Source organism: Callospermophilus lateralis, chromosome 1 (assembly GCF_048772815.1).
Source record: "Callospermophilus lateralis isolate mCalLat2 chromosome 1, mCalLat2.hap1, whole genome shotgun sequence".
Lineage (NCBI taxonomy): Eukaryota > Metazoa > Chordata > Mammalia > Rodentia > Sciuridae > Callospermophilus > Callospermophilus lateralis.
In genome coordinates, this window is record NC_135305.1 from 95537075 (window position 1) to 95563509 (window position 26435).

At 33.9% G+C, this 26435-nt stretch overlaps 1 protein-coding gene across 3 annotated transcripts in view; it reads left to right on the plus strand.

Annotated features, from left to right (window-relative positions):
* The window catches only part of Sugct (succinyl-CoA:glutarate-CoA transferase), a 694998-nt gene that overhangs the window by 106929 nt on the left and 561634 nt on the right, over nucleotides 1-26435 (plus strand). For all 3 annotated transcript variants that reach the window (XM_076864086.2, XM_076864094.2, XM_076864102.2), the window contains exon 7: nucleotides 11671-11762. In XM_076864086.2, the coding sequence (XP_076720201.2) occupies nucleotides 11671-11762 (92 nt within the window). The remainder of the gene's footprint in view (nucleotides 1-11670; nucleotides 11763-26435) is intronic.

Consider the following 26435-nt stretch of genomic DNA (forward strand, 5'->3'; position numbering starts at 1 on the left):
GTATCAGTACTTGAGAGGAAGAGATAAAAACAAACAAAACAAAATGAAAGCAAAATGAGTATGACTAAGAATGTAAATTGCTATGCATATAATAGAATGACACATTCTATTAAACTGACTATGTAATTGTGGGAATTTTTGTTTTATTTTGTTTTTGGTACTAGGGATTGAACTCAGGGCATTTGACCACTGAGCCACATTCCCAGACCTATTTTGTATTTTATTTAGAGACAGGGTCTCTCTGAGTTGCTTAGTGCCTGAGGCTGGTTTTGAACTTGCTATCCTATTTGTCTTAGCCTCCCCAGCTGCTGGAATTACAGGTATGCACCACCACGCCCCGGGGTGGGAAAAATATTTTTCAAGGTAATGGGAAGGTTTTTCATGCGAATAGAAAAAGTCAAGTGCAAAGTGACAAGATTGTGAAATTTTGGCTCATTTGCTGATCATGTCTCATTTAATTCTCACGTCTCAGTGGAGGAAAGAGGTACAATAAGGGAAATGTCCACAAAACAAAGCACAAGAAACAATCAAACAAGTAAGAAACCTAAAATGCTTTTGAGAAAACTGACCTTAAGTGGCTAAAGAGAATCTTCAGAATACAGTATAAACTCTATTGTTCAGATGAAGTAGAAGCAGATTGGAAAACTGAAAAATTGAGCATTGGTTCTAGTTTTGCTGTTGATTGGATAGTTATTTAACCTCTCTGGATCTCAGTTTTCTTATCTGTAAAGCAAGAAATTTTGCCCCAGACTCATTCAACTCTAATATTCCTTGGTGTACTTTTAGACATAGGAAATGAAATTTATGTATAACTTTAGAATTTATTATTTTAAACATATTATTGTGAAAAAAATTTAAATTCCTTGGAAAGAAGCACATAATGGATCTTAGTATGCTGCTCAATAATGACCAATTCGTGGCTGATCTTGTTTTATCTACAAATCTATTTTTGCTCCCCTTTCTGAATATTTAAAATCTTATTTCAGTCTATAAAATTTTCTTTGTAAACTTTTCAGGATATATTTAATAGATGAAGACTCTCCTTAAAGTTTACATGCCAATACCATTATTACATGTAAATACAAACAATAATTCCCATTAACTTTGCAAATGGATTTTCACAGTTCTCTTTCTCCTTTCTCTTCCTCTTCCTCCTCCTCCTCCTCCTCCTTCTTCTCTCTCTCTCTTTTCTTTTTTTTTTACAGTGTGTAATTTGAGTTGGGCTCCAAATGAAGGCAAATCATTGCAATTGTCTCATTTGACTTATGGTTCCTGCTCAATCTCTTTTTTTCTTGTTTAAATACTAGTTCATTAATCCTGTTGTATTTTTTGTATTTTGCTAATTACATTACCATGATCTTTAAATTCTTATTTTCTTTTTTGTAATAAATCAACAAATCTACAAGCTTGGTCAGATTTTTTTTTTCTTTTTTTTTCTTTTTTTTCCGTTTAGGGCTATGGTTGTGGCTCAGCCGTAGAGCATTCGCCTAGCACGTGCGAGGCCCTAGGTTCGATCCTCAGCACTACATACAAATAAATAAACAAAATAAAGGTATTGTGACCAATTACAACTAAAAAAATATTTAAAAAAAGAATACATGATAGAGGGCTGGGGATATAGCTCAGTTGGTAGAGTGCTTGCCTCGCATTCACAAGGCACTTGATTTAATCCCCAGTACCACAAAAGGGGAAAAAAAAAAAGAATACTTGATAGAAAGTGGTACAACAATGTTGTTCTACTAGAGAGCACATCATGTCTAGATATGGATCTTTTTGTGATGTTAGCAGCCATTAATGATAATGGCTTAGATCTATACATTCATTAGAAATTATAAAGTAATGCTTTTCTAACTTTGCTGTTGTTTCATATATTGGTTGGAAGATCTCTATAAAGCAAATCATCAACCATTTGATTACCTTAAGGTATAGTTCACTTAAAGGCAGGGTATATGTAAAAAATTTCTTTATTTACCAGTTGTCAAAATAATGAATTTATTCCTTACAGTATGCTAATGGTGGCTGTGATGATTAAAAACATTCATTTTGAGCCCTCAGAATTTCACATATTTGATGTGTTTCAATCCATTGTGGTTATTATCCATACTGATTTTCACCTTTTCATCTTTGGCCAGTGAAGGTTTTTTCAAGTTGGCTTCTGCATTTTTTTTTTTTTTACATGATGAATAGTCTTTGGTAACTTCCTTCATTTATAGTAACAGTGATTCCAGGAGAATTTTGTACATTTCCTGTTCCATTTAGGAATCAGACATTTCCCTGAGGACTCTTAGTTCCTTTTTGTGGAAAGTAATATTTAGAGACCCATAGCCTGGATACTAAGAATATTCCGGGCTACTGAACTAGTTTTTGCTTCTAGTCCTTTTTAGTAGACAAAAAATAAACATTTTTTTTAGAATAAAATGCACTGTGAGTTTATATCCTATTATTTTAATTCAGAAACATCCTTCAGACATGGGGACATGGCTCAGTGGTAGAGTGTCTAATACACAACAACAACAACAAGAAACACCCTTCACACAGAATATGAGTAGAGAAGGAAGGAAAGTCTATATATTTATATACATTTTTCAAGAATTACATTATTTATTGTAAAATATTTTATTGCCTCCTGTTCTTTCAAGTATATGGTCTATTGAAATTTCTGTAGCTGCTGGAATATTAGTATTAGCAATCTAGCTGATAACCATGGTATTAATTTTAAACATATTGCTTATTACTACCAGCATAGGTCCTAGTCTTCTTTAAACTTCCTTCTTTCTTATCTAAAAAAGCCCACCATTGACTAGGTCACAAGTAAATTAGCCTATGCAGAGGCCCAGAGGAATTAAAAAGCCTTGCCTATTTCGACTTAACCTTTTTAAGTCTCAGTTTTTATAATTGTAAAAAGTAGTAACAGTTCCTAACTTACAGAGTTATTGTGTGGATTAAGTAACCTAATTGACAAAAATCTATCAGAGTGCCTAATGCCAATACCTCCATAAATATTGTCATTATTATTCTATCTATAGATATTGCCAATATCTTGTTTGGAGCCATGGAATTGATGAATTTAATTAAAACATTGAAAATAAGAAGACAGGGAGGCAAATCTGAACTATTGGGAAATATCAATAGTCTAAACTCAGATATTTAGTTGTCTTCAGTTTTCCATTCTGTTCTCTACTTTCAACAGGTTATTTCAGATATTACTGGAGAAAGTACAGATTTAATCTTTGTCTTATAGTCAGTTGTAATAACTATTTTTTCTATTTCCCAAGTGTATTTATTCACATTGTTATGGTTGAATATAAGCTATCCCCCCAAAGTTCCTGTTTTAATGTAGGAGATATACTGAGAGGTCAAGTGATTGGATTGTGAGAGCTTTAAACTAATCAGTCCATCCTAGTTTGAATGGACTGACTGAGTGGTAATAGTAGGCAAGTGGGGCATGACGGGAGGAGATAGGTTACTGGGAGTGTGCCCTGGGATTTTGCATGTTCCCTGTAGCCCCTTCCCCTCTCACTCTGTGCTTCCTGACCCTGCCATAAGCTGACCAGCTTTGCACCCCTAGGCCTTTCCCAGACGATGTGCTGCTTCATCTTGGGCCCAGAGGAATGGAGTTGCCTACCTATGGACTGATACCTTGTCCATGGACTGAGACCTCTGAAACTGTGAGCCCGAGTAAACTTTTTCTCCTGTAAGTTAGTCTTGCCAGGTATTTTGGTCACAACAATGAAAAGCTGACTAACACAGGACTTTAGATAGGGCAGTGGGAAAATTGAGGAGCTGAGACTAGAAAGCAGGCAGTGATCAACCCATGCAGGGCTCCCTAAGTCAGGATAAGGGGTCTGAATTTATTCTAGGTAAGTTGGAAAGTCTCTAGAAAGCTTTGGTTGGAAAATAATACACTCTGATTTACATAAAAAAAAAATCAGTGTGATCACAAAAGACAAGAATAAGGTAAGGAGACCAGAAATAGGAGGCTAATGAAATAGTGTAGATGAGAGATTTTCTTTTGCTCTCTTTTTTCCTTTTATTATCAGGCAGAAGCTCCATCCTGAAGCTCTTGGTTGCTGGGAAGCCTCAAAGCTGCTCTTGAATTGGTTCCTGTCAGGAGAGCTGTCCTAGCAGCGATTACCTATTGAGGGTCCTTACCCTGACAGTTTACCCAAGGGTGAATGATGGGTTCTAAGAGTAGGCACATACATTCAATTACTTTCTTCTGGGCAGAGTTCATAGCCTCTCACCAGTTTGTCAAAGGTATTTGTGACTTTCCAAAGGGTAACAGCCATGGATAGACAGGGTATTGAGCACTGTAGGAGATGACAGGAGTTATGGGAAGCAAGAGCACCAAAGGTAGATACAATTAAGAAAAATAAGTGCAACTATAAGTAGGCAGACCAGATCATTTGGGATTCAGTATAAATAGTAAGAGATAGGAAATCTTTTCACTTTAGTTTCTTTCCCCCACATTTTTACGTACATTTCTGAAAATAAGTTTTACCTTATAGTCGATGTTCCTAACAGCCACAAGATGGCAAGATTGCTCCTTAAAATGCATGTAAGTCAGAGGTGCGGGAAGAATGTGTGCCTAGTGTTTCTCTCCACAACCTCTTTAATTTGCCTTGTTCCCTTACTTGGCTATAAAGAACTGATGTATTTAGATTTTTCCTCTTTAATTTGAATTTGAACATAGCTGTTTTTGAAATTATAAATCTAAACATATAATTAGAACTAATTGGATCTCATGCTCATCTATTTTTCAGCTCCTTATTAAATTTTTCAATAAATCCAATCTGTCCATTATCAACAGAGTAATCTTAGCAAACTACTATTTTGACATTGTCAGCTACCTGTTTTTAAACTCTATTTATTATCATAAATATTTGTTGATAGTATTAGTTGTCAGTATTCAAATAGTTAAGGTAAGAATAAGGTGAAAAAGTGGAATAATTGTTACTGATATTACAGAAATACATATATATATATATGTATATATATATAATTGTTGTTAGCTTCTTTAAATGAATAAGTGTAAGATTCTAAGTACAAAAATTTTCAATTTTTATAGATTATTAAACAACGCAATTTAAATGCTGAGAATCTATTCTCATTATTTCAACACACCTCAAGGCAGTTTTCTTTTCGTTATTCTCAATATTTTTTATGAAAAATATAAGCTACTATATTATTAGTACATTGATTAATGCATATTTATTGATACATTGATAAATTTAATGCTCAATGTAAAATGTACTTTTTTAATAAATTTTTTTCGTAGTTGTAGATGGTCAGAATGCCTTTATTTTATTTGTTTATTTTTATGTGGTGCTAAGGATCAAACCCAGTGCCTCACACATGCTAGGCAAGCACTCTGCCACTGAGCTACAGCCCCAGCCCTAAATGTACTTTGTTTTGCTGTCTTATCAAATTGAATCCCCACAATGTATCTGTGAGATAAATGTGAATATTGCCATTTTTCAGATAAATATGTTGAGGCTCAGGGAAATTAAATGAATTATCAAAGATTTAAAGATTGGCAAAATTGTAATTTGAATTCAGACTTTTTTCAACCCTAAAACTCATTCTATTTGTTTTTCACTATGTCTACTGCCTCCAGTGAGAGTAACTATTTGTATATTTCTTTAATAGAAATACAGGGAAGTTGCAATTTAAAGTAATTAGGATATTTGTGCCTCCCTCTTGTAAGCAGAACAAAATGAGAATTTGTACCACAAGGGAACTATTATGGTGCGCTTTTATTTAGTAAGCCATTTATTTTTCTGAGCACATTTTCCTACAGGCCTTTATTTAGAAGGTAACTTTTAGAGCAGTGCTAATGGTGGTGGTGGAGGGTAGGTCTATCCCTGTCTGAGGGATTTGGGCTTCTGGCCAGAAGCACCTATTGATTTTTGTAACCTTGAGTGGACTGAAACTTAATCCTTGACTTCCTGTTGAGATAAAAGGTGGTTCATGAGTACAGAGCATTCCTGCCTTTTGGTGGCAGCTACTCTTTGCTCTGGAAGGCCAGTTCAATGCTGAGAACCACTTGTGGTTTGAAAACCACTGTGTCCAAGACTGTAAGTGGGATAGGGTACTGTTTATACTACAAACTAGCGAACTTTTCATTCTCTAAAGCTTGGGATAAATTTCTATATCTCTGCATTGGGAACATTGACTTGTACTTTACATCCCCTTTTTACTTTTTTAAAGATTTAAAAAGTAATAGTTCAGAATTTACACATTTTGTTTTGAAATGGGGAGAAAAACTTTTACCTGAATCAAGACATGAGTTTTTAAAAAAATTTTATTATTTTTTCTTCATACAGAAGTTTTAATAGAAAGCTAAGTATAATGAAAGAAGATTGGCTATGAATAAATGATTATTGAAGTTGGCTTGATGGCTTATTATAAATTCTATTTTTGTTTGAAATTTTCCATAATAAAACATAAGGAGAGATGTGTTTTGAAGTCTTTTCTGTCATTAAAAATGACAAATATGAATTAATCTTAAACAATTTTATTTATTAATAATAAGTGATGATTTTTTTCTGAGGATTTTTATTTTACATGCTGACATTTCTGACAAAGACTGTTTCTGGTAGCAAATGCATCTGGTTAGGTTAGTTGGTTATTAGTCATTTACATATTCTAGTTACTTTATTCACTTATATTTTATAGGTTTTTTAAAAAAAATTTTGAATAACAAGTATTCATTTATTCTTATTCAATAAATGTTATCGAACACTGTCCTAGATACTGAGGATACAACCGTGATTCAAATCGAAGAGACAACATAAATCAATAAATGTATAAGTAGATTATGTATATATATATATATCATATAAATATCTGATGATAAGGACTATGAAGACAAATATAATTGGGTAAGAGGAATTGAAAGTGCAAAGTGGAGGTGCTCTTATAAAAGGTCATCAGGGCAGTCTCTCTGGTAAGAGACATTTGAATGGAGGCCTGCAGGATGCCAGGGAGTGAGGTGGAGGGAACATTTCAGGTGGCAAGTGAAGCAAGGCCTCAGGGTACCCTTTTTTTGACACTTCTAGAACAGGGAATAATGGGTATAGAAGGCAGTTTATTCCCTCTCTGGTTGATGGATTTGGAGACAGACTCATGTAGCACCTGACATAATGTTTATTACTGAGCAATAAATACCAAGACTGAGGAGAGCAGGAGAAAAGAATTCTTGTGTTCTCATGATTTTTGTTGATGCCCCCTCATCCTTCAGAAGGAAGGAAGAAAGGAAATATGAGAAGAAGGAAGGAAAGATGGAAGGAAGAAAAAAAAAACACCTTAAAAAGCACTGTTAGAAAATGTAATTGTTTTATTTATGTCCAATTACTGTGTTTTCACTTTAAAAATTTTTTATCTTATTCTTTCTAGATATACATGACAGTAGAGTATATTTTGATATACATACACGGAGTGTAACTTATTCTAATAAGGATCCCATTTTAATGGTTGAAAATGATGTGGCATTTCATGGGTGGTGTATTCATATATGAGCATAGGAAAATTATTCAGATTCATTCTATGGTCTTTTCTATTCCCACTACCCTCCCTTTCCTTCATTTCCTTTGTCTAATCCAAAGAACTTCTACTCCTTCCCCTCCTCCCCCACCATTGTGTGTCAGCATCTACAGAGAGAACATTTGGCTTTTGTTTTTTGGGTTTGGCTTATTTCACTTACATGACAGTCTCCAGTTCCATCCATTACCATTAGAACCCATCATGCACCCTTGGGTAAACTGTCAGGCTAAGGACCCTCAATAGGTAATGGCTGCTAGGACAGCTTTCCTGACAGGAACCAATTCAAGAGCAGCTTTGAGGCTTCCTGGCAACCAAGAGCTTCAGGATGGAGCTTTTGCCTGATAATAAAAGGAAAAAAGAGAGCAAAAGAAAATCTCTCATCTACACTATTTCATTAGCCTCCTATTTCTGGTCTCCTTACCTTATTCTTGTCTTTTGTGATCACACTGATTTTTCATTTTTCTTTTGCCTGAATAATATTCCATTGTGTATGTGTACCACATTTTCTTTATTCAATCCATCTATTGAAGGGCACCTAAGTTGGTTCCATAGCTTAGCTATTATGAATTGAGCTGCTGTAAACATTGACATGTCTGTGTCACTATAATATTCTGATTTTATGTCCTTTGGGTATAAACCGAGGAGTGGGATAGCTGGGTCAAATGGTGGTTCCATTTCAGGTTTTCTGAAATGCTTTCCATAGTGGTTGCATCAATTTGCAGTCCCACCAGCAATGTATGAGTGTACGTTTCCCCCACATCCTTGCCAGCATTTATTGTTGCTTGTATTCTTGATAATTGCCATTCTGACTAGAGATGGAATCTCAGTGTAGTTTTAATTTGCATTTCTCTAATCGCTAGACATGTTGAACATATTTTAATATATTTGTTGACCATTTGCATTTATTCTTCTGTGAAGTACATGCTCAGTTCCTTAGCCTATTTATTGATTTATTTTATTTTTTTGGTGTTAACTTTTTTGAATTTTTGTTTTATATATCCTAGAGATTAGTGAGTTCTCTGTTGGAGATGCAGGTGGCAAAGATTTTTTCCCACTCTGTAGGCTCTCTCATATTCTTGATTGTTTCGTTTGCTGTGAAGAAGTTTTTTTAGTTTGATACCATCCCATTCACTGATTCTTGATTTTACTTCTTGTGCTTTAGGAGTCTTGTTGAGAAATTAGGTTCCTAAGCCTACATGATGGAGTTTTAGGCCTACATTTTTTTCTAGCAGACACAAGGTCTCTGGTCTAATGCATAGGTCCTTGATCCAGTTTGAGTTGAGTTTTGTGTAGGGTGAAAGATAGGGGTTCAAGTTCATTCTACTACATCTGGATTTCCATTTTTCCCAGCACCATTTTGTTGAAGAAGCTATCTTTTCTCCAGTGTGTGTTTGTGTTGCTTTTGTCTGTTATGCTATAACTATATTTATGTGGGTTTATCTCTGTGTCTTCCATTCTGTTCTATTGGTCTTTATGCCTGTTTTTTGTGCCAATATCATGCTGTTTTTGTTACTATAGCCCTGTAGTATAATTTAAAGTCTGGTATTGTGATGCCTCCTGCTTCATTTTTCATGCTAAAGATTGCTTTGGCTATTCTGGGCCTCTTATATTTCCAAATGAATTTCATGACTGTCTTTTCTATTTTAATGAAGAACATCACTGAAATTTTAATAGGAGTTACATTGAATCTGTATAATGCTTTTGGTAGTATGGCCATTTTGATGATATTAACTCTGCGGATCCATCTTTCCATCTTTTAAGGTCTTCTTTAGTTTCTTTCTGTAGTGTTTTATAGTTTGGATTATAGACTTCTTTCACCTTTTTTGTTAGTTTGAATCCCGAGTATTTTACTTTTTTTGAGGCTACTGTGAATGGGATAGTTTTTCTAATTTTTTTTCAGCTGATTCATCATTGCTGTATAGGAACACAGTTGATTTATTGGTGTTATTTTTATATCCTGCTACTTTGATGAATTCATTTATGAGTTCTAGAAGTTTTCTGTTGGAGTTTCTGGGTCTTCTAAATATAGAATCATGTTGTGGGCAAATAGGAATACTTTGAGCTGTTCTTTTCCTATTCATATCCATTTAATTTACTTCTTTTGCTTAATTGGTCTGGCTAGAATTTAAAGGACAATGTTGAATAGAAGTGGTAAAAGAGGGCATCCTTGTCTTGTTCCTGTTTTTAGAGGGAATGCTTTCAATTTTTCTCCATTTAGAATGGTGTTGGCCTTGGGTTTAGCATTAAGGCTTTTATTGTCCAATTTCTCAATTTATTATTTATGTTTTCTTTTCATACTTGAAAAAATATAAGAATCTATGGAGACACTGCTTTGCTTGTTTGTATATTGTCATGTGCAGATAAAGAGTTGTAAATGTCAACTGGGGCATGGGAGGGAAGTTAGATGAGTGAATGAAGTTGAGAAGTTCAGGAGTAAGGAGTGGTAGAGTTCCTGGCAGGCTGACATGTTCTTGTCTTGTGCAAAGGGGAGAGCTGTTAGTTCAAGATTGTTGCCCTTTAGGAGTGTTGTTAAGGAAGTTAGTTCCTTAACAATATATTAGAGTGTTAACCTACATTTTATCTGGCTGTTGCAGAGTTTCTGATCTAATTCCTAGTGGATCCTAGATCTTGGATCCACTTTGAGTTGACTTTTGTGTGAGGTGAGAGATAGGGATTGTTTTCATTCCTCTACATATGGATATCCAGGTTCCCCAGCACCATTTGTTAAAAAAGGCTATCATTTGTCCAATGTTTGTTTTTGGCATCTTTGTTGAGTATCAGATGACTGTATCAGGGTGGCTTTGTCGCTGTGTCTTCTGTTCTATGTCATTGGTCTTCATTTTTATTTTGGTGCCAGGTCCATGCTGATTTTTTTCTTTTCATAACTCTGTAGAATATTTGAGGTCCAGTATGGTGATGCCTCTAGCATTATTCTTCTTGCCTAGGATTGCTTTGGCTATTCTGGGTCTCTTATTCTTTCAAATGAATTTTAGAACTGTTTTTTTTTCTAATTCTGTGAAGAATGCCGTTGGTATTTTGATGGGGAATGCATTCAATCTGTGTAATACCATTTTGATAATATTAATTCTGCCTATCTAAGAATGTGGGTGGGGGTTCTTTCCAACTTCATATGTCATCTTCAATTCATTTCTTCACTGTTCTCTAGTTTTTATTGTAGAGGTCTTTCATCTCCTTGATTAGATTTATTCCCAAGTACTTTTTTTTAGGTTATTGTGAATATGATTATGGCATTTGCTGGTAAATAGATGGAACTGGAGAGCATCATGCTTTGTGAAATAAGCCAGACCCAAAAGTCAAGGGTCAAATGTTTTCTCTCATATGTGAAAGCTAGACCAAAATAAGAAAAAATAAAAAGGGTATGGGAAGGACACACCATGAAGAGAGATCAGTGGAAGAAAGGAAGGGAATTGAGAGGGAAGGAGGAGAGACGGGAAAAGGAGGAATAGTGGAATGAAACTGACCTATGTGTATATATGAATATGAATATGAATATACCACAGTAAATTTTACCTTTCTGTATGTCTATAATGCACTAATTAAAAAACCCCATAAATACATAGAAGAAATACCAGTAGAATAGAGGAAAGGGGACAGGGGAAGGGAGGAGGGGAAGGAAAGAGGAAGTATTGGGGACTGAATTGGAGCAAATTAATTCCATGATTGTATAATTATGTCAAAATGAAACCCAATATTATGTATAACTATAATGCATTAATAAAAAAAGAAAAAAGAAAAGAAAAAAAGTTTTTTGTCATGTAAAAATTTAAGCTTATCTTTGAATTTATTTTCTAATTTTTCAACAAAAACCAGAATTTGCATTTTTTGTGTTATCTCTTGACTTTTAATTGTTGGCAACTAAATAAAATTATTTTAAGATGTTTTCAGGCCAAACAAAACACTTATGCAGGTGGGATCAGCTGTTTTTGACTTTCTGGGGTAGAACACTGTAATGAATTCTTGGTGTCTCCTTTAAGGGATTGAATAGATCTAAATAGGAACAAAATGCTGCAAGATTTCTGGAAACAAATGGTTTCAACACACTATTGTGAAATGGTTATAATGCACCTTGCGTGGTGCTGATCATGTCTACTCTTCTTGTTTTAGGTTATGGTCAGACAGGCCCCATGTCTCAAAGAGCTGGTTATGATGCCATTGCCTCTGCTATTTCTGGTCTGATGCACATCACAGGGCCTGAGGTAGGTATCCTTCTTAGAATGTTAATAATTTTATATTCCACACAATTTTTCTCTTCATTAACCTATAGGATTAAATTAGAATTAATTTTAAAAAGAAACCAGTGAAAGCAAATGACTTACTAAAGTAAAATGGAAGTGTGTTCATTATAGTTATACTGAAGCCTAAATTTCAGTATGGTCCCATGAAAAGAATACTCTTTTTAGAAAGAAGCAATAAATCAGGTAGTGAACACATTTCCCACATTTATCATATTATCCAAACTTAATAACCTTTGTGTGATTTAGGAATATTTCTTTTGTAAAGTAGAATGGCTTATTAGACTATAGATGTTCACTTTTGCCAGAGTGTACATAGCAGAGGGTTTCTTTTTTCTTTTGTAATATTATAAGCAACTATGTATTTGAAGATTTGTTACCTAAATCCTCAGGCTTAGTCGAATCTGATTTGTCTTATGTGTTAGAGTTTGACAGTGAAAGAATTATTTCATTTTATGACAATCTCTCACCACCAGTATTTGCTTGGTAAGTTCCTAAGGAGTATATAAAGGGACAAAATGTGGTTGGTTAGATTTTAAAAGATGGAGTCTGGGGGTAAATAATATTAATAGCATTAAAGTGAGAGAAAAAAAAGAATATTGAAGTCTAATAAATAAAATTACTGAAAGGCATGCATTTCAAAACAAACTGAATTTGTAGGCTTACAAATCTTGTTCTAGCAGGTATTCTTTCCCTGAATCACTTTATTCAGTCAATTCTTTAGGAAATAGTGCTGCAGTGTTGGGATAACCAAGGGGAGTGACTTCAACTCTTCTCTTTTGCAGTCTTTATTTCTTTTTAGTTCAAAACACCTGTGGGATTTTAATGTCTTAAGATATAAGTTCTTTTGTGCTTTCATCCTCTGTTGTTTCATAAGTCACAGAAAAAATGTGTGGCTTTTTCTTAAAATATTCAGAGTACAAGTTTCTTTCTACTTATTTAGAGAATGGAGCATGAACATTTCTCTTTATTTTATCCCATAGTCTCTTATATGGTCAAGCATGCACAATAATGAGTGCTGATTTTAAGGACACTGAATTCAATTGGGAATATGTGAAAACATCTGGGTCTTTTAAAATTATAAAAGTGCTAAAATGAATGAAAGACTGCTGAAGTGAAGGACTTTCATTATCCTTTCCATGGTTCCTATACTACACCATACTGTTTCTGAAAGGGATAACCATACAGTGTATCCTCAGCCTTATAATTTACCAATCAACAACAACTTTCCTTTTCTTTGGTACCATACTTGGGTAATTTTTGTTCTAGCTAAGCAAATAACGTTTATTGAGCTTACTATGGTGTCTTTAAACATTGTTTTATATACTTTTAAGTATATTAAATTAAGCAAACTTAATTCCCCTGTACTGTATCTCTTTCACCTAGATACAGTTCTCACTCTTTAGGTCATTCATTGGACCAGTGAAAAGTTATTGCATATATTCCAAGGACTGAGGAAGGCACTGGGATTAAGCACACTGTAGGATAGGTGCAGTTCTTGCCCTCCTGGAACTGTCAAGTGGGAACAAGCATTAGCAGAAGATACCCATTGCATACCAATAGAAGGAGTGCTGAAGAAGAGTACAGGGGGCTATTAGCATTTATAATATTATACCTCAGACCATTATCATACTTCTAAGTATCTTCACAAAATGTGGTTGGACAGCAAAAATAAAAGCAGATTAAAGAAATCAGATCACACTGGGAGTTCTTAAGAAAGTTGTTTTCCCTTATCTTATCAGCAATATATGTTAGTTCCCTAAACCTCTCAGCAGAAGCTTCATAAGTGGGTTCACTTATGAAGCCCTGGATAATTTTGCTTGCTAGCTTATGCTCACACAGGATTGTATCATGTTGTGTGTGAACTTTTATCAAACTGCACAGCTGTATATCTGTGCTGAAGCATAACTTCATGCTGTCTGATGATTGATTGGAACCAATCCAGGTTGCTCTATTGTTAGGAGAATTTGCCACATCACCCTTCACAGTGGAGCCTCATCTTTACAGGATGGTCAGTTAGGGAAGGTTTCTCTGAAGACTTGATGTTTCAGGGGGGACCCAACTTGGCAAAACCATGCATGATGCCTCCCTCCATTCCAGAGAGTCTGATAGGTTTGAGGAATCAAAAGAAGGCCAGTATTATTGGATTATTGTGAACTAGCAACAAAGAGTGCAAAACAAGATTGAAGAGGGAAGGAGTAATGTGGCTGTATTTATTGTTTATATGTATTACGTTAGTTTGATGAGAAGAGAAGGTACATTATTATGCATAATTTTTTAGAGGTTATTGCCGTAGTCTGGCTGGGCACAAAAATCACGAGCCACTCAAACAGGAACAAATTTTATTTTTGAAACTCCCGCCAATGCCCTGTAAGCTCCCGGGAAATATGCCGACCCACACACATGGTGTTCTCCCGGACACCAACAGGAAATCCCTCCTCCGGAATTCCCTCCTACCGCACTTCCCCAACCAATGGAAACTCTCCAGGAGTCCCTTAGCAGGCCGAGGTGGACAGCAGGGGTCTAATATCCATATGAATGCAGATCTTAACATAATCATATCATCTCAATGGCTTGCTGGCGTCACCTTTCAACCCAAAATGCCATGCATCATACTACTTGGCTATGGCTCTTAGCAGGTTATCGCATGTATTTCTCCCTGGAAATTGAGTGATGTTCCAAGCATAGCCTGGTACTCTAATGGAAAACTCAAAATGTATTTTTTTCCCTAGTGAGTAATATGCCATTTTTATCCCAGAGGAGGCATACCCAAATGTATAGTATGGGATAAAATTTATGAAAGCAGTTTTATGATGGGATTTAAGTCAAACTGGGTACAGTTGACCTCCACTCAGTCTAAAATATAATTTTTTAGGTTTGTTATGGTATTGTCAGACAAGATTCTGATTTGATTGTGGAGAAAAAGAGAACCAATTTTGTGTACCTACTCTGTCTAGGCCTATGCTAGATGTTTTACTTGTTGTTATCTCTTCAGCCTTCACATTGCTCCTTCCAGGTAGGTATAGGTACATTCTGTTAACTGAAGCTTAGAGGTTTAAATAACTTGTTCAGAGTGTTCAGATGTTAAAAATCTGTTTTCCTCCTGGAGCCTGTATTCTTTTCACTCTCCATGATGTCTACAGAATGAATCTTGGTTTATTATATTTGTATTTTGTTTGTGCATGCTGCTTGATATATGTTACACTTTAGTGAACAGGCGATTGGTACAGTGACTCAGCTAAGAGGCTGGGGCCCAGCTCCAGTTCACACCTGTGTAATGTTGCCCAAATGGGTCTCAGTAGAATATGAGCCTTTAAGAAAGACCATGGTCTTTGCTTGGGTCACTTATGTCTCTGTGCTTAGAATAGAGCCTTAGTAAACATTCAATAAATGTATGTTGAGTGAATGAGTAAATGAATGCCTGGCACTGTACTCTGTGATCTTGTACATATTACATAGTTTACCGTGTTCCAGAGAAGTGCATCTGAAAGTGAAGCTCACATACCTCCTCTAAAAGATATTGTGAAGTGCAAATTTAAGATATCTTTTGTAAAATAAAAAAGCATAAAATTATGTATAACATAAGGTAGTCAATTTCTCATTGTAACTGCAGGTTCTTGAGTTCCACCCTCAGAAATACTGATTTGTGGGTAGAGCAAATATGCATGTTTAATCATGGGTCCAAGTGCTTTTAATAGAGGTGTTTTGTGAACCACACTTGGAAATAGTTATGAGAGGTATTATTATTATTATTATTAAAAATGGTTTTACTTTATAAATAGCAGGTATTCTTTCATAGATTAAAACAGAAGTTAATAACTTATTAAGGTCTATAACTATATGCTTAAATTATAATCTTATGTTTAGAACAAAATCATATTCCCTTATTTTTTCATTTGTGGCAGTATGCTAACCAATTTTATTCAAAAGAGAATATTCTTTTTTTTGTTTTTTTTCAGCATAGGGCACACAGAAAGGGTATTGGGAATGAAACCAATAAGTATGAGAGATTCTGGAAAGTAAATGACACAAACATATGATATGAGTTTTAAGTAAAGGGTTAACTATAAGTCATGGCACACTTAAACATCAAGAAGAATGATGCCAATTGATAAATCAAACATAAATCATACCTGTTTATTTTTGGATTAGGTACCACAATAAGTTACTCTATAAGGAGCAGATAAGTTAGCTAGATCAGATATACATTCATAAGAAAATCAGAAAAATATATAACTTCATAAAATTAAAAGTTATATTGTAGACAATACAGATTATTATGAAATAGAAATGTCTAGTTTTTTTGGTTTTTTTTTTTTTTTTTGGATACACAACCTTTGAAACCCTACTGAGTTTTATAATTCTAGAGGTTTAGGGGCTAGGGACACTGCATGTGTGTGTATATGAGAGAGATGTGTTGACATTGATATCAGTTATTATTCAATTCTGTTCTAGTGCTCAATAAAATAGGTGTTCTTAATTTTTTTCAAAATTAATTGAGAAAATTTCAAAATCTATTTAAACTTACACTTAATGTGATAGAGAGAAGTTCTTATTATAATTGGAAGAAGCTAGATGTGGCTTAGGGTAGGACTTCAAGGAAATGGTAGGACTTGAGTTTCTTGGTACCTTAAAAGTTGTATGTGATTCAGATGGAGGGAGACATTCCCAGTGGAGATCACACTAGGAGTAAAGACAGGGAAGCAGTAAAGAATCAGGTGTATCTATGGGCCACTTACAGAAAAACTGAGAGTTAAAATTTCAGAGCAGTGTGGGAAGGTTGGTTGAGGACATACTTTAGAAAAGTCTTCAAGATCAAATAAAGAAGGTGTGATGTAGTTCGCTCACAGTATAGTTAGGTAGATTTTTTTTTAGAAGGGCAATGATATGATGAAAGCTGTGCTTCTTAAGATTAGTTTGACCCAAGCATGCAGGTTGAATTAAATCAGGTTAACAAGCTTCCTAGATATTTGTTTTACCTTATAAGAACCAAGGAAACGCACATAATTACACAAAGAAAAAATGTTCTTACATTTCTGTCAAAGGCACTGTATTGTATTTTCTTTAACATTTTATTTATTAAAAAAGATGTTATACATTCATGTAATACTAAATCCAAAAGTCATATAAGTAGGTTGACCATACACTTTGTCATACAAAATAGGATATTTTTAAGAGTGTAAGAGGGCTTTCTATCTACTAACAGTGTGACACAAACAGGGCCTTTTTCCCCCTATATCTAGGTGTCTACAATATAAACATTATTTCCTCTGACCCAACTCACCTTCTCCTTAGAGGCAATCTAGTATTGTTGCTTACTTTTTGCATTCTTTCAGAAATATTCTATTCAAAATCCAAAATACCCTTCCCCTATTTTGAAAAAAAACACACTTGGTGGCATAGTTTTTCAATCTTTTAAAAATTCATTTACAAAAAATGAGGTAAATTTACATACATTATAGTTAAAAATATTAAGCATATGATTCAGTGATTTTTTTTTTATTTTTACAAAAATAAAGTACAACTGGAAAAATGCAACTTAGTTCAAAGCAGCATATTTACATCACTCCAGAATGTTTCTTTATGTGTCTTCCCAAGTATATCACCTCCTCCCAGAGGTAGCTACTGTTTTAACTTCTAATACTGTAGACTGGTTCTACCTTTTCTTGAACTTCTTGGATAGAACCACATAATATGTTATCTATCTGGCTTCTTTAGCATAACATTTTAGAGGTTCATTCACTTGTGTGAATCATTAGCGTGTTTTTGTTGCTGTATAGTATTCTACTATATGAACATACCCCAACTTATTAAATGTTTTATTGATGAGCATTTCAGTTGTTTCCAGTTTTTGCCTATTATGAATTAAATGCCTATGAACATTCTTTGGAATGTCTTTTGCTGGACATATACACCCATTTCCCTTGAAATATTTAGGAGTAGAACTCATGGGTCACAGTTTCAAAATAGTTTTAACTTTAGTAGACTGCCAGTTTTCCAAAATGGAAGAGTTTATTCCTTATTAGTAGGATTGACAGTTTTGAATTCCTTTATCAACTCTTGACAATATAATCTTTTAATTTTGAGCCATTTTTATAGTGGGTATGTTGTGATTTTACTTTGTGATTTGAATTCACATTTCCCAGATTAGTAAAGATAAACATTTTTTCATATATTTAGTTGCAATTTAGATATACTTTGTTGCAACTTCAATGTCTATGTGAATTACATATACAAATGACCATTTTTTTTATCTGAGTTAGTCTTTTACTCAGTGATTTAAAGGATTACTTTCTACGTTTTGGATATAAGTATTTGTCATATGTCAAAATGAACTGATATTTTCTCCTCATCTGTGGCTTATATTTTACTCTCAAAATGGTATCTTTTGATAAGTTTAAAATTTTAAGTTAAATTATTTTTTCCTTTTATCATTACTCTTTTATTGTCATCTTGAAGAAATTGTTGCCTGCCTTCAGTTTTATTCTATCTATATTTTTGATTTTGATTTTTAGAGTTAACTGAACTAAACATTTTGTACTATCTTTTATTTTGCTCCACATATAATGGAGATTATTCTGTATCAGTACACTTGCTGGATATTTAGCTGTTTTCTATTATTTTATATTACCTTAATATTACTATCTTTACACCTGTCGTTTTATACATATACAATTATATCTGTAGGAAAAATCCCAAATACAGCACTGTTGTATCAAAGGATTTGTTCATTTTACATTTGGTAGATGTTGATACTCCATAAGAATGAGCCAATTTACACTTCTATCAGCAAAGTCTGAGAATAAGGACCTATGTAACTTTGAAAGATCTATGTAAATAAAACAACTAGAGATGACCCTTCTCAACACACACACACACACACACACACACACACACAAATCTATACTATATTTGCTAACTGGTTGAAATATATGTTCCCTACAAATGTGTCATAATTAGTTTTGTGTCTCTTGTGCTGAGTGGAAAACTCCATGTTTATTAAATTCTATAGGGGTTACAAATTCATAGGCATATCAGATATATTTCTTATGACATATCAGGATATCTTGATCTTGATCTTATTTATTTATTATAAATGTCAATATCAAATAAAAAATTAAATAGCCTATGTTAAATAATCAACTTTTCCTTAACTTATATACCTAAGATGATACAGCTTAAACAAAGCAGGCCATTGATTAGTCAGAGTTAATGGTGGAATAAATTCATTTCCTCAGTTTTATTTATACTTTTAAAAGTAATTATTTTATAAACAACACATATATATTTTAAAAGTTAAGAAATACAGAAAATAACAGAAAAGAAAATAACAAATGGTCCTAATCTTACCATTTAGAAGTTCCTACTTAAATTTTGGAGAGCATTAGACCAGACATCTGCTTATGCTTACATGTGGGCAATACTCAGAGGGCATGATGAATAAAAATAATTTTATGAGGATGAGATCATAATACTCTTGCTAATATGAAGCAAATAAGTATTAAATTTAACTGAGTTTAACAGAGAAGCAGCTAGTTGAAGTGGAAGTTATTGCTTAAATTTAGCTAAATTATTTCATATTAACAAAAGAAATTGTTACTAGAAAATAGTGTTGAGGTTGAGACAAGAGATTATGGAAACCCATAAGATTAATTAGAGTTGTTTCATGCTTTTAACCTACATTTTCAATTTTAAACATCATGGATTGAGTTCATGCTATTAAAAATGATTAGCATTCCTACATTTCTTCCCTCTATTTTCCCGCCTATCTCTTCTTGACTGTTGCTGATTAAATATTTGTACTTAGACAAGGTTTAGTTTATAATTATACTTAAATACTTTTGTTTAGTAAGCACTCTCTAATCCTTCTTGAAAGTCTCATGACATTTAAATTCTGTTCTAAGACAATAATTTCCCCAATTTGTAATTGCCTGAGGTAAGGAGTAGAACTGGGATGAGGCTGCAGAGAAGTTGGGGTAGGAGGCCAAGCCATGAAGGGCAGAGAACAGTCTCTTCTGGGTTCAGAGTTTAGCTTCCTTTATGAGACCTAATCAATTATCTGTGCTAGCTAGGCCTACTCCATCCAGCTAAGGGTGAGCTCACTCCTGTGTGAATGTTACTGGCAAATCCTGCCAGCACCTTTGGTCATGGCTCTGTACCTGAGTCTTTCTCCTTTAAAGGTATTTTTGTGACTTTTCCCAGTGTCATCTATTTCCTTTTTTTATTGTGCTCTTACCTCCCTTAGAGATTTTTGATGTTTTTTCCCCCTCAATATCATTTGGGCAAGGAAGGTGCAGAGAGGGTCTGTTTCATATGGGTAGCACCTCAATCTTAATTTCTTTTCTTGAACTTTGACCTTCAAAGTTACTAGTTATCCCCTGTTGTCGTTTGGTGTTAAATGGACCAATTTGTATGACCTAACAGACAATCACATTATCAACAAAAAACCAAAACAACAGAGATAGAGAAAGATGTTTGTGAGTACAAATGAGTTGGTAGGATTCTGCTTTAATGTGCTGTTTACTACAGAAAACTGGAGGATTTTTCAATTTTGCTTGAATTTTCTTGAATGAAATAATGTTTCAAATAATGAAACATTTGAATTATTTATTATTTTTTTATTTAACTATAATAAAAACTCTAAGGATGAAACTATACTTTGATAAACTATAATTGTGTTATGAAAATGTTTTGAGGTAACTTCCAAACAATGTAAGATATTTTGTGAAACATGACAAATATTGTTGAAAATTTTCATGTATATTTGCTACAGAAGTGATAAATAGTAATTCTCAAAGTAGTACATTTTTAGAATTTATAGCATATGATTCTTTTTATTTCCCAATGCCTCTTAGAAATATAGTGTATAATAGCTATTAACTTAATTAAAATTTACTAACGCTAATGAATAATAGAACTGTGGTAATGTATTGAAGTTTGAAAATAGTGAGGTGATTCTGATTTTGATTGTAATAGTGTGTGATATAGCAAGAAGACTATGTGTTTTGGAGTTATACAGAGTTCAGATCTAGGCTCTGCCATTTGTAATGCTGGTAACTTTAGACAAGTTACTGTAAGCCTTTATCCATCTGTGAGATGGAGAACATGTCTATTTTTCATGGTGGTTGTAAAAATTGTAGTTCCTAATAAGAGGAAGTGCTCAATAAATGGACTCTCGAATTATTTTCTACATGGAGGATCAGTCCTGAAAGGGTGACATCATTGGTAGCTTGTCTGCCCATTGCCATAATATTTCTAGTTACTCTCCAACCCCTTAGCCTTCTTTATTTCTTTTTTTTCATAGTACTTACATTTGTATGTGAAGTTTACAAATGTAAACTTTTAAAAATTATCTTATTTAAATGCCAATTTTAAGATAAGTTTCATCTTATTCTTATTAGTTTATTTATTATTTTCACTTTTAATATGTAAAATTCTTTAAGGCCAGGGACTGGTTGTTTCTGAACCCCTGAATCTACATTCTGGAATGTAGTTTTTCTAATTCAAAATATCAATTTACTGAATGTGTAAATATATTTACATGTGTTAAAGCCACTAAGTTCCAGGTTAGTTTGGTAAAATTTCAAATAAATTTAGAGAAAATAAGGTATCATGTTTTCCCGCTTTACAAACTGATTTGTTGATGGCCTGAATTGACTGCTTAATTTAGTTTAATTAGTTTAAACAGAATTGTATGGGAGTAATTGTATGGGAGTAAAGTCAGTCCCCAGTGACTAACATTTATACTTCTGATATTTGTTATTGGTGCTCATTTGCTATTTTAGCTGTTATTCTATAGAAATTATATCATGGTGTGGTTCTACTTTGCTGTTTTCACATTTGACCCATAAGAGGGGTGGTGGGGTGGAGATATGGAGGGAGATATTGAGAGAGAGAAAGAGATCTGTGAAACTTTCATAGGCTTGCAACAGTTCTCAAATTCTAAAGCCTCTTTTGGGGTTCTAGTCATAGATTTCACAATTGTGTGTACACACACAATCCCAGTTTTTCAGAAATAACATTGTTTCTTTTTATTTCTTCATGTTGGTTATATTGTTATTTTGAGATATGCTTATTCTTCTTCCACATTGCAGAGCAGGTAGATCATTGTAATTAATCTGCATATAGCATTAGTGTGCCTGAATTTGTAATACTGAGTTATTTTGTAGGCACCAAAAATGCCAGAAAAATGTCAACAAATTAAAACATCTCAGAGAAATGTTAAAAAAGTCTTTTTTTTCCCTAAAGGAGGAAATATTGAAGTAAAAATAAATGGTTTATTTTAATGTTGTAAGACAAAAGGTCACTTAAGTATACATGAATACCAATAAAGAAAGAGACTTTAGATTGGTATATTATACATGCATTTATTTTTTTCAAATTGTTCTCAGTTGGAGGGTGTGCATCCTTGGCTGTTCCACTTCCTGCAAACTCCAGACCAGGGGCAGTGTCTGAGGCTTCTTCTTTCATTTTTTTGGTGGTACTGGGGATCAAACCCAGTTGTGCTCTACCACTAAGCTATAACTCCAGCACTTTTTTATTTTTTATTTTGAGTCAAGGTATCATTAAGTTGTTGAAGTTGGCCTTGAACTTGTGATTGATCCTCCTGCTTCAGGCTTCCAAGTCACTGGGATTACAGTTGTGCACCATTGTGCCCTCCTTGTATTATTTTCTTGAAAATTGCAGACTAGATTGTGTTTTTACCTTAAAAGTGATGAATGTGTGAAGTAGTATCTATCTTAATTAGTTCAATTTAGCCATTCTACAAGTTATATGTATTTCAAAACAGTATGTTGTACATGCTAAATATATACAACAAAAGAAAAAATATCATTGTCAAACAATGGTAGAAGCATCCAGATGAGTTATGTGTGAAACCATGCTATTGTAGTCTTATTCAAATGCCGGTTTTATGGTTATCTTCACTCACTAATAGTCATTTGATTAACCCACTCGGATGATCCATTTTATATTTATGTAAAGATTCCATTTTGGGATCTTTGTTTGATTGCAAATTCCTTGATTTTATTAGCTCTCTTAAACTTTTAAGCCCTCCCCTTTTTCCCATGCATTTAGTCATTCAATTCTCCCTACTTCCCCTGCTCCTGTCCATAACTGTGACAAAGTAGAATGGTTGGTCTCTTTACTATGTGAGTTCTGAGCTTGAAGTATTCTAGGTTAGTAATGGTTTACATCTGGGGTAGGAAAACTCCTGATGAGTTTTAAAATGAATGTGTGGGACAATTTTTTTTTAATATTTATTTTTTAGTTGTACTTGGGCACAATACCCTTATTTATTTATTTATTTTGTGTGATACTGAGGATTGAATCCAGGACCTTGCATGTGCTAGGTGAGCGTTCTAACACTAAGCCACAATCCCAGCCCATGGGACAAGTTTTATTAGCATTTTGTGCTTGGAGAAGAGTTGGTAAACATCCTTCATGTATGAGATGGGCTTGCAAATCTAAATTTCTTCTTTTAAAATGGGGTAGTGCTTATTGAATGCATTACAGAGTATGCAGGAGTTCTGTTCATCCCTTATGACTTTTCTCCTTTTAGCTTTCTTAGGCATATTTTGCTGCTTCTTTTCTTGCTCCTGTATAATTTGATTTATGCTGCTAATTGTATGCCTGTGTGCCTTCTTTAGAAATAAGTGGTCTGATTCAGGGAGAAGGTCTTTGGGATATTTCCTTTGTATCCCTGGAGTATAACACAGATCCACTATGATTTGGTGCTCATTGATTATTTGTTATGAATTTGGAACTTTTAGTTGATCCTGGAAGAATTCAACTTCAGTTTGATAATAAGAGGCTGTTACATGGTAGCCATAGTTTGAGATTCCTTCTAGAGTTATTTAAGGTACACATTTAGAAAGAAAAGGAGTCTTTTTAACTGGGAGACCATTTAATCTAAACTTCATACTCAGAATATGTAAATATTTTATTTCTGGTTTGTGCATATTAGAGAAAAATAAGGTATAATTGTTAATATTCAGTTTGAGGGAAGGATTAAAAAGCATTTAAATAAGTTAATAATTCCTATATGATGGTTTTTCTTTCTGAATCTTATGAAAGAAGTAACCATTCCCACATACACTTTTCCCCCCCTAAGCAAATGGTTACTTCTGAGAGTGTTATATTCACTCTGGGTTATCATACTTTAAAAAAAAATTTTGTAATCCAAGAAGATAATGAATTGAATAACCCAAACTGTCTCACGGATATAAAATAGTTTCTTCAATGAAAGCCTATAGTAATTGGACTTGTTTACACTGATTAAGGCAAGGAAATTATTTCTGTTTTTCTCTGTTTTGATGGAGAAGTGTAATAATTATTTTTATTATTCGTAGAACAACAAACAAGAGAAAAATCAGCTCACATCAGAGAAGAGGTTTTAATTAGCTGAATGGGGAACTTTTTGACCACTAGAATAATGAGCACAGTGATGTACAGAGAAACAGATCATGTAGTTTTTATCAGCATGGTGGAGTGGGAAGATCCTGGACTTTGAGAAAATCTCTCTCAAAGTTTTTGAGCCTTGAGGCTGGGTTGTGGCTCAGTGTAGAGTGCTTGCCTTGCATGTGTGAGGCCCTGGGTTTGATCCTCAGCACCATATAAAACAAATGAAAACCCAAATAAAATAAAGGTATTATGTCCATCTGCAACTAAAAAGAATATTTTTTAAAAAGTCGCTGAGCCTCAATTATTTTTTAAAGAATACTAAGGCATATACTAAAAGATACATTAAGGTTAAGTGAGCTAATATGTAGATAAGCACCTGGAGAACAATGCTAGCTCTGAACTTTCACCTTACTAGAGCATCCTGAGAGAACTGGAATCTCTAAAGAGAGAGGAATATGCATCTCTCCTAGAAGATTTAGAAATTTATCAGCTAAAGACAGAGTGTTGGACCAAAGGACCGTTTGAGATTTTTTACAGAGTTCAGAGGAGGCCTGTTAAATATGGGATGGCATATTTATAGATATGAATAATGTGAATATGAATATTGTTTTGTTTCATAATTTAGAGCCATTGGCTTTCAGATTTGTTTTTGTTGCTTTGACCCACAGCACAGAAAGCTACCATACTGAAACTGTGACTTGGACGCTTTGTTGAGAAACAGTATGAACAGAAGTAAAATAAATTTTTAAACTATTTCTTAGTCCCTCCCTTAAAATATCACATTCCCTAACCTTCCATTCCATTTTCTCCCAGTCTTACCCTATTTAAACTCATGAGGACAGCCAGACTACATGATATTTTAGGCATCAAACTGTGGGAGCTAAGTCAAAATGATTTAGATGGTTTTTAGTCACTAGACAAGAAAATAGTGTAATTAACTAATGTATTTAAGGAATTCTTGAAAATTTTAGTTTTGGATATTTTTAATGTAGTAGGCTCCCAATGAATGAAATTTCTCAGTTATTTTCTGAAAATGTTTTGGTTTACATTTTTCTAAGTAGTATAGAACATGTTTCTCCAAAGATAAATTTGATTGTTTGCAGTTCACTCAAATTGTATAGAACAAACCATCCCATATAAGGGCTTGATCATTTCTTGACAGTAGTTGTAGGGATGACAACTCAACTCACATATTTAAAATTTTTTGCTCTTTACTGATTGTCTGAAAAGGCAAAATGATAAGTATTTTTTTTCTTTAGTTTTAGGTGGACACAATATCTTTTATTTTTTATTTTTATGTGGTGCTGAGAATCGAATCCAGTGCCTCATGCATGCTAGGTGAGTGCGCTCCACTTGAACCACATCCCCAGCCCCACAAAATGATAAGTATTGAATAAAATAATATGTGAAGAAAAGGTGGTAGCAAAAAGAAAAGTAGTTTTTGAGTCAGAATTCTTGAGTTTTAGTTCTATTTGTGCTGTTTGTTCTCTGTGACTTTGACAAGTTACTTTATTGTCTAAGTATTTCTTTTGTAATCTATAAAATGGGGATAATATTGATACTTACAGCATTTTCCAATGAGAGTTAAATTTGATAGGATATGTTAAAGCATTTTGAAAAGACATGAAGTATTACATAAATATTAAGGAATGAAGGAACCTGAATATACCTTCTTACTGGCTTATTAAGTCCAAACTTGATCATGTAACCTTAATTAAAGCAGGCAAATTAATTCAGCAAAGTGGCAGAGGCAGCAGATTTGGGCTCATTTGATTTGGGATATCATCTTGCCTTCTGAACTAAATGGCTCTAACATTTTACCACATTTAAAAAAATCTAGCTGATCTTTAGTTTCTCATCTGTAACAAGGATTGCTTTCTTTTAAGGGCTGTGTAAAGAGAAAGTGGTTTAAAGAGTAGACTATAGAATGTTATAGATCTATAAGTCCAATACCTCTATGTTATGCCTTTAAATGTTTGGAAGGACAGAAAGATGTAATTTATTAGAAAGAAGATAATATTTGGTAATCAAGTATTTATAAGAGGTCCAGGGAATATCAAAATTCAACTGTTAACTAAGTTGCCTGTTTGATGTGGTAAGTCCATGTAGGACCAAGGTTAGAGAGGTTTTGGTCTCTTCTGGCCTTCATAGTCCCTCCCTCCCTCCCTCCCTCCTTCCTTCCTTCCTTCCTTCCTTCCTTCCTTCCTTCCTTCCTTCCTTCCTCTTCTGTCTTTC